Source organism: Populus euphratica, unplaced genomic scaffold, assembly GCF_000495115.2.
Source record: "Populus euphratica unplaced genomic scaffold, PopEup_1.0 scaffold213.1, whole genome shotgun sequence".
In the NCBI taxonomy this organism is placed as follows: Eukaryota; Viridiplantae; Streptophyta; class Magnoliopsida; order Malpighiales; family Salicaceae; genus Populus; species Populus euphratica.
The window spans coordinates 133,640-143,687 of NW_011499916.1; the positions used below are offsets into that span (position 1 = coordinate 133,640).

At 32.1% G+C, this 10,048-nt stretch overlaps 1 protein-coding gene across 1 annotated transcript; it reads left to right on the forward strand.

Moving 5' to 3' along the window:
* The first annotated feature begins 2,114 nt into the window (after positions 1 to 2,114).
* Positions 2,115 to 5,486, forward strand: LOC105134555 (acyl-UDP-N-acetylglucosamine O-acyltransferase). The gene is made up of 4 exons (XM_011039011.1): positions 2,115 to 4,120; positions 4,292 to 4,555; positions 4,874 to 4,993; positions 5,102 to 5,486. Exons 1-4 carry the CDS (start codon positions 3,014 to 3,016, stop codon positions 5,150 to 5,152), a joined length of 1,542 nt encoding a protein of 513 aa, XP_011037313.1. The 5' UTR covers positions 2,115 to 3,013; the 3' UTR covers positions 5,153 to 5,486.
* The last annotated feature ends 4,562 nt before the right edge of the window (positions 5,487 to 10,048 follow it).

Genomic DNA, 10,048 nt, shown 5'->3' on the forward strand with positions numbered 1-10,048 from the left:
TTGGCTTCATTACTGGAGAATATTACCGGGAGTACATTGGTAGAGTTAAGATTATTAAGGTTAGTAGGGCAATCAAAGTAGGGAATCAGAGAAAATCAGTGAATATGATTAAACATTCTTGATTTATTTATTTTAATTTTTTTTTAATATTTTTTGTTTTTCTACAAGGGAATCATTGTAACAAAGATTGTATTCTTGTAGCTCCAGTCAAAAAATTTAAATCAATTAGGTTGGCTTCTTTTATAAATCTGCTTGTGAAGGCAGGTCTCAGGGATTATTTTTTTTCAGTCTGATTTTTTAAATGTTTTTCAAACTACTTTTATATAAAAATATTAAATTTAATATTTTTTTAGAAGTTTTTATAGTTTTTATATGCTGACGATGTCAAAACTAACAAAAAAAATTTGAAAAAAATATTTTAAAATATTTTTATAAAAGCACACATTGTATTACCAAAAAACATGAAATCTAATATAGCAATCCCTAACATATATACTTCCAAACCAATATATATATATATTGGTTTGGAAGTCCTAGAATTGTATATATATATATAACACTCACACAACTTTCTAGTAAGAAACCCAACATTTATTAGCAAAGATTCCATATATATATAAAAGAGCTCGTCAACTCAAGATTCTTAGTTGATTGCACACTTACATTTAAATTGAGATATGCAAGCGATAAAACTCGAATCTAGAATATTTTTTTTGTTAGAAAATAATATAAATTATATTTTTAATTCTTATCTAATAACTTAAGCTTTTATATTAAATTGGTTTTTTAATATGATATCAGAATACCATTCTCGTTTATTTGATTAAAAAAAAAGGCACAGAATAATGTGAGTCTGTGTAAGTTTCAAATTTAAAGAGTTTTTATTTAAGAAGGTATATTATAAAATAATATAAATTATATCTTAAAACCTTACCTAACAACTGAAGCTATTAAGTTAAAATGATTTTTTGACATGATATCAAAGTCTTGATGACCAAGCAATCGTGGATTTGAATCTTATTATTTCTATTTATTTGATAAAAAAATTAAACACAAGGTAATGTAGGTCTATGTAAATTTCAAGTCCAAAGGGCTTTTATTTAAGAAGATCTGTTAAAGAATAATATAAATTGTATCTTAGAACCTTACTTAACAATTTAAGCTATTGAGTTAAGATGATTTTTTGATATGATATCAAAGCCTTGATAACCAAGTGATCATGGGTTTGAATCTTATTATTTTTATTTATTTGATAAAAAAATTAAGCACAAGATAAGTGAATTTACGGAAATTTCAAATCCAAAAGGTTTTCACTTAAGAAGGTATTTTAGATAATAATATAAATTATATCTTGAAACATCACCTAACAATTTGAGCTTTTAAATTAAATTGGTTTTTTGATATTTTCCTCGCCAAGTGCAACTTTGATCGCTAACCTTTCCGAAAAGAAAGGCAACATGAAGAAGAAAAAAAGTATAAAAAACCACCTGATTTAGTTTTTCGATTCACCACTTTAATATAGTAATTTTTTTATTATTTATAATAAGTTTTGATTAAGAAAAAATAGAGTTTATTAGATGACTCTTAAAGAGTTAGGCCCGATCTTGAATTTATAATTAAAGAATACTCAAAGTGATTTGTAATTACAATCATTAAAATTAAATTCATTTTCAATAAAATCTCATATACATAACAAGAAGAAGGGAGGAAGATCTTGTAATTAAAGTTATAAATCAATTAAGTTATACATAACAATAACAGGAAAAGGAGAAAAAAATAATTAAGTTATAAAAGAATTAAGAATATAGGGATTAAATTTACAGTGTTTTTTGAAACTATAAAACTAATCACTAAGTTTTATTAAACTACAGGGACTAAATTTAATTAAATTCAAAATATTCCCACGCAGACAGTACATGAGGTACATCTCGCCAGACAGTCGGCGGCTTCTCAGGTAACAGTATAAATTTGGTTAAAATTGTGTTTTAAAATATATTTTATTTTAAAAATATATTAAAATAATATTTTTATTTTTTAAAATTTATTGTAGTGATTTACCAAAATGCCTTTAATACAGGAAACACCCAATCCATCCGTCCCCACGTTATCTTGGCATCAAAAACCCAAAATCCGAATCTACCAGACCCCACACTCAACCCTTCAATCAATTAAAACATAAAATATCTTAAAAACAAAGCTACACATCCATCAGCCAATAAAATTTCTTCCTCGCCGTAAGAACCTCTCCTCTCCATCAAACAGCCCCTCGTGTCCTCTTTCCTCTCATTTTCCCTCACTTTCCTTCATCTTCTCTCCATCCAAACAGCCTGTGAAACCAAAAATTCTCTCTTAAATCACTGCAAAATCTCGCAAATGAAGATGCTGTCAATGGAGGATTCACGCTCGCATGCAAATCTTCTTCTTTCAATGGCCCGCACCGTTTCGATTTCAATTGCTGTACGGACTCGACGGTCTCAGACGGTTTCTTTTCCTATACGATTCACGCTCCCTCAACAACGAATATGTACAGTTAGTGGTTACTAAAACGGTATAGTTTTCTGCCGTTATTTGCTCGTTATTCTTTTCCAGCTCCTTCTTTCTTTTTTGTCTTTTCTCTGATTTGAGGGTTTGAAGTGAAGATTTGTTAGGGCTATTGTGCGAATTTGGCTAATTCTAGTGTCGATTTGGTAAAATCTCAAGATTCATTGAAATTTAGGGTTTCAAAAGGTTCTGTGTAAATTTGAAGTTTTCTGGGGGTATTTCGGTCATTTAATACCTCTCTAAAGCGTTAAGGGACTGAATGAAAAATAGCAAGAACTCTGAAGGTTCTTGTAGAAATTTGGACTCTCGATAGGGCTACTTTGGGCTTTTCGGAGTTTTCTGCTTCAAATAATTGGAGGAAGTACGTCAAGAACCTTGTGTGAGATTTGAAGCCTTGGTAGGGGTATTTTGGCCTTTCGAAGTTCGCTGATTTGAATTTTGAATTTTGACTTTTGGCGGGAAAATTGTGGCAATGGCTGGAAATCGTGAAGTTGGGTTCCCGAAGACAACTGCAAGTAGTTTAAGGGAACAGTTAGCAAGAACTACGCTTAGTAGAGTGAGAGCACGAGGACACCCTTATTTGGAGCTTCGCGAGGATGGCAAGCGGTTCATATTCTTTTGTACTTTGTGTCTTTCCCCGTGCTATAGTGATACCATTTTGCTTGATCACTTGAGGGGTAATCTTCATACCGAGAGGTTATCTGCTGCGAAAGCTACTCTTTTGAAACCGAACCCATGGCCCTTTAGTGATGGGATTCATTTCTTTGATGCTTCGAGTGGGAATGAGGAACAGTTGGCAATCAAGGATGGTAAAGAGAGTAGTAGGCTCTTGAAGTTCGAAGAGAACAGTGATAATCTTGCAATTGTTAAATATGTTGAAAATCTTAAACCTGGTTGTGATACGGTTGTTGATGAGAATTTAAGTGGTAGTGATGAGGGTTCTGATCTGGTGATTCCGAGTGTGCGCCTTAAAGAAGAAGTTTCTGATTTGAAAGCAAGGCTTGTGGGTTCTGGACAGATTGCTGCCAGGATGTATGAGAAGAAGGATGGTTCAAATGAGTTTAGTAGAATATGGTGTGAATGGCTGGGGAAAAAGAGTTCTAATGGTGAGGATAAGGTCAAGGTTTTAGATCATGACTTTGGTGTTGTAACTTTTGCTTATGATTATGAATTGGGAAAGAGCGGATTGTTTGATGATGTGAAGCTATTGCTCTCTTCTAGTGCTCCAGCACTGACAGAAAATGATCAGGGGGGTAATTGGAAAAGGAAGAGATCTGTTTCTGAGCCAGAGGATGTTAGTAGATCTTTGACTAATCAGTATGGTTTATGCGAGGAAGAATCTTCAAAGACAACTTGTGCCTCTTCTAATTTGGTGCTGGATCGATATGATGATCAGCTCATGCACACAAGATTTATATCAAGCAAGACAGTAAGGCGAGAGGTAAGAAAGCAACAGCGCATCGCAGCAGAAAAAATGTGTGATATCTGCCAGCAAAAGATGCTTCCTGAGAAAGATGTAGCAACGCTTTGGAACAGGAAGACTGGAAAACTTGCTTGCAGTAGCAGAAATGTGTATGGGGTAACATTCTCTTCCTCACCTGTCATTTCTCAAAGATCATGTTTTATCTAGTACTCTAAATGCGTTGTGATACTTGTTGGGGCATATACTAATTTGTTTCTATTGATTTGGTTTGAGGTGAAACATTAAGAATTAGTTTATCTTTTGAAAAGAAATATTTTTTTCTTGCAGGCATTTCACGTATTTCACACTTCTTGCCTTATACACTGGATACTCTACTGTGAGTTTGAAATTGTTCGAAATCAGATGGTCAGTACCAAAGGGGGACGGAGATCTAGGAAGAAGAATGGAACCAAATCAAATACAGCAGGAAAGGATGGAACAGTGAATGTTTTGCCAAACCCAATTGTTTCTGTGTTCTGTCCAGACTGCCAAGGCACCGGTGTGAACATTGAGGGAGATGAGTTTGAGAAGCCACTTACCCCTCTTTCAGAAGTATGGTTTCTGTCATTTGTCCATGCCATTGTGTTTTTTTTTTAATTATTATTGTTTTTTCCTTGCACTTTGACAGTAATAGCAAATTACAGTATTTTCTCTCCAGTTAAATAAACAATTCTATTGTCAAATGTTTGTTTAGTCCTTTCGGATTGAATTTGAAGGAAAGATTAACTGGATTTTAACTTTAAGGTTGTGATTGGTTATCCCTCAATAAAAAAGGTTTTCTTTTACTGGAAAATCCTTTGGGAAATTAGAGCAGTGAGAAATTCTCAAGTGCTCTCAGTTATAATATCATGATATTCTTCCCTGTTTCAGATGTTCAAGTACAAGATCAAAGTGAGTGAAGGACATAGAGGATGGATGAAAAATCCAGAGATCTTAGAGAATTGCTCAACAGGTTTTCATTTCCCTTCACAATCTGGAGAACCAGTTCAGGTATCCTATTCTATTCTATTCTATTCTGTGCTTGCAACTTTTATTGTGATGAATTTAGAATTGTAATACTGAACCTTATTCTCCATGTTCTTTTTTTGTTCTTTTAAGGAAAAGGTGTTGCCGCTGAAGTTGCTGCATTTCTATAGACCTGAAGAGTAGAGTTGGGCACTAGTTTGAGTAGCCGAACCTTTCAATTGACTTTAGTTTCAGTTGTAGGATGTAGATTTTACTCTTAACAAAGGTCTATAACCTGTTGTAAAGGTAACTGCTATGATCCTTTCAAAACTACAAATAAACTCTTCAGGTAGCAGAAATAGGTTTTATTAGTTCATGTACTTTTGTGCATAGCTGTCTCATAAAACAATGCATTGACCTGTTGTCTAACAGGATGAATACATACATGATTGTGCATGGCTGACATATCTGCTCTGTGCGTGAATGAATTGGTATGGAAGCCAATCGTGAATTCAAATTTAATTTGCTGAATTTATTACGCTGTCGGTCAATTTTAAGCATCTTTTTTCTTTGTGCCAGTCTGTTCTTGAATGAAGAATTATATATCGTCATGACATCTTGAATTTTGATGGTTAGCCTCCATTTGTCTGGCTGGCTTGAGGCTAATAATTGACGGTTCTTCTATTAGCTGTTAGCACGTACTTGCTCTTGTGCGGAAGCTGGAGATGTCTGTTTGTTTGTCATTGCATGGAGTTTTGAAGTTTGGTGCCGCTTGATGACAAGGCTCTGAATCATATGCCTGTTGGAAATCAATCGCTCTTGGATTGATGAACATGATTTGTATTTTTTTTTTTTTGTTCTCTTTTGTTCCTGCTGGCAACGTATTTAAGTATCTGGACTACCATTAAGAATAACAATCTGCCTTAAGTTTGTTGAGTGATATGCTAATTATCCAGGCCATTTGTCACATGGAGTCCCGTCCTGGACCAGGAATTTTTTTTTAGGTGATGTCACTTTGTTATCAAGTCTGACCATTCCATCAAAAAAATGAAAAGTCTTCGACCATGTGCCTCAAGAAACTATGATCTCTACCTGCTTCTCATGAAGAGTTGAGGTCATGCAACTAGTTCAAAGTCTGAGCAGCAGGTTAAATTAGTGCCCGTGGATGGGAATGTTTTGAGAGCCATGGTTATCGAAGATGGCTTGGCTTGGCTTGGCTTTGCTGTTGACCGGGTGATTTAATGACCGTGTCGGGTTTTGTGTTTTATTTATTTACCTACTGTGGACATTGATTTTGGATATGGATTTTGTTCAGCTTGCTTTGGTTTAGTGGACTAATTCGGTTACTTGATAACGTGGATTAAATTTTATATAGACTTGATTCTGATCTAGGAAATAAACTTGCAATCTAGTTAACTTACTTTAATCTAAATAAAACTCAATTGGGGTTAACCTTAAAGAATTTTTGAATTTTTTAAATTAAAATAATATTTTTATATATAAAAAAATAATTATTTCAAGTTAAATTAAGATAACATTGTTTTTAATAAAACTAATTGATTTAAGTTAAATTGAGTTGATTTAATAATATAGTAATTTGAGCTGACAACTATATATTGAGCCTCAAACTCATGATACCAATACCATGTACATGCTAGGAGATGGTGGTGCATAAGGGGTTTAATTTGATACACAAACCATTTTTCATAGTCATTATACTTAGTTTAGTAGTTCATGCTATATTGTGGGTTACAAGGAACATTTTCTAATATAGAAAAAAATATTTAAGTGATGATAACATTTTTAAAAGAGTAAAAAAAAATTAAGAGTTGGTCATTGACTTGATTGGATCTAATAAATCTAATTAATTTATTGATATGATAAAAAAAGATAATAGTTAAAGATAATTTTAAAAAAGTAGTATGAGTCAACATGAGTTAACTTGTGATTCAGTATAAAGATTGAAATAACCTCATAAAAAAAAAATAAAGCCTAATCTCTAACAAATCTAATATTGAAGAATAAAATGAAAAAAAAAACCCAGTAAAAAGTGACCTAAAAAATTATCCAAGTCAACTTAAAGTAATTTTTTAAACCTGTGATCTAGGTATTAAAGTCAAAATTACCCCACAAAGAAAAACTAAAAAAATATATTATAAAACCAAATTCTCAATTAACAAAATGTTGAGAAATAAAATTAAAGAAAGAAAGTTTTAATAAAAAAAAGATTTAAAACAAAAAAAATAGAAAAAACAAAAATAATAATTAAATTTGATATAGAAATAAAATAAATTGAATGATAAGGGATGAAATTAAAAAATAAATCCAATTACCAAAAGGATTTAAAACAAAGTATATAGTAATAAAAAGAATAAAAACCAAATCTAATAGATAAAAAAATTATTGAAGAGTTTTTTTGTTATAAATTATTTCAAATAAAATAAATAATAAAAAAAAAGACTAAGTCTAAAAGAAAAACAAGTTAAAAGGTTTCTTTAAAAAAATTTTAATCCATACATGTAAATCAAGGAGATTAAAAAAAAAGAGGTTATTAACATTAAACTAGAAATATATAAGTCACATGTGTAGTTTAGGGATGAATAGATCACCAAAATAATTCATACACCATTACAAAAGTCACTGTTTGACAATTAACTACTTACTCACGTGTCATTTAAATAGCATGTGGGGACATTTTACACGTTGGTATTTACATTACATGTACCAATAACTTTTTATTTTTAAATTATATTTTATATTTATTAAAAGATTAAATTTTCTTTGGGTCAATTTAATTATTACTAAAAGATAGGATGAAAAAAAAACTTGCTCAATATTAGTGGAAAAATACCCTATGCTCTTGTTAAATAATTCTTGTTTTTAAAGATGATTTACTTATTTTTTTATAAAAAAAAAACCTGAATTATCCCCTCATCAATCTGTTCATATTATTGTTTAAGAAATAAAATAAGTTTTTTTTTTTAGGAATCCTTGTGTTTGAGTCCAAATGCAGCTTGTCTTCTATCTTTCTTGTGCCTTGAATTTGTATCTTGGAGCAATTGTGCAAGTTGATGAATAAAAACAAGTCAACTCAAAACTTATTATACGCACTTTATCCCAATATACAATTTAAAGTCAATGGTTTTACGTTTATGTAGATGTGACGCTCTACCTTTACAAGTAAAACCTTATCACTAATATTAATCTATATGCTTAGAATACTTAATCATATCCAATCACAATTAGTCTCTTGACAAAAATGACCAGCCGGCCCCATCGGAATCCACATTTTAGTGAAAGAAAGTCTTCTCGGATTACCATTCAGCGGAAAAGAATGTACAGCAAGACCATTTTGCCGGCAAGTTATTCAAAAAAACATTACCTGTACCAAATCCCAGTTGACAAGCCGGCCCCCCTTTCATGCGTAATAAACTTGTTCATTTTGCAGCATGATTTCTTTCCTATATATAACCTTTGTCTTGTCAAACATTAGGCACACTAGAAATGGCGTGCTCAAAGAGGTGCAAGAATTTGATATGCTTTCTAGCTGTTCTTGCGCTGGTTTTAACACTTACCGGAAGTTCTCAGGCTAGGTCGCTGCTGCACATGAACGTCCCAGGATTCCAAGCTCAGAATTCATCATATGAAGCAGCTCTTAGGAACCTTGCCGCGATGTTACCAAAAGGTGCACCCCTGCCACCTTCAGGACCTAGCCCTATCATCAACTGATTCAGTTTCAGACGTTCGATGATGGCATTTGCTAAAGTCTCTGCGGATTCTCATGCATGATGAATAGGATGTTTACTAAGAGAGGTTATGTTATACTAGGTAGTGATGAACTAAGAGAGGTTTGCTATATTCTTTGCTGTCTAGTTTATAGTACTACTGTCTACTCTCATACAGGATTTATGCAAACATACTATATATAGATTCGTTATATTTATTTCTCATACCGCTTCTGCTTTTGCCCACACGTTTCTTTTAATTCTAACTATCCAAGTGGGCTGCTATTATACTCCACTGCTTTAGTGTTCTTCTTCATAGAAGCTAGAAATCAATTTGGAGCTCAAATGGACAACCTTTGTCCTTCTTCGTTACAGTGACAAAAGCATCAAAGGTATGAGGTGCGATGGGTTGTGTGTTAACATTAGATGGTGTGCTGGTCTTCGTAAGACATGATGGTTAAGAAGTAATCAATTGTTGTGTGTCACATTTTATATCAGTCAGTCAAGTACAGCTAGCAGGGAATTAACAATTAAGTAGGTATGATTAGTTTTAGTTACAAAACTTCAGCCGATCCCTCTCTCTCCCTCTGGGAAAAAAAAAATCACTACAAAAAGAAAGGAACAAGATTAGCACTGCTAGCTACAAGCAAAATGCAAAATGCAAAAAAAACCCAACATATGAAAGCAAAATGCAAAAGCATGAAACTACCGCAACAAGATGAAAGAAAAATACAAAATGCACAAAAAAAAAAAAAAACACCAACATAACTTCAAGTTTCTCAATGAGAAACTAGTCAAGCAAAGAGAATAGAGAAGCCACTGAAAGCTGCAAAACTCAGCTGCTAAAGATCAAAGCTGAATGTTATATGTTTGATGGGAATAGTTCCTAGCAGACCCATTACTCATTTAAAAAAACACTATTTCTCCTAGTTGTTTTGAAAGGGAACATCCATGGAGAAAAATATTTTTTTATCTACTTTAATTGTTTAATTGTGTTGCATGATTTACCTAAAGTTTTAAAGAATAATATAAATTATATTTTAAATTAAGATAATGTTTTGATATAATATATTAGTTTTAGTTGTTTAGTTATTAAATTATCATGAGTTTAAATATTAATATTTTTATTTAAATTTTATTTTATTTTATTTTTTTAATTAAAATTAATTAATAATACAAAATATTATACGAGTGTTTACTTGATAGAGTAAATGATAGTGTACTCTCCATTTGGATCGATCGGCTGTGAAGAGTTTATTTAAAAAGTAAAGAGACGCCAACTTGAAAAGGCCAGGCCATGCCACCCTGATATGATATGGAAGATTAAAAGTCATACTTTCTTTAATAAATTATAATTGATTTAAATTCGTAGGTG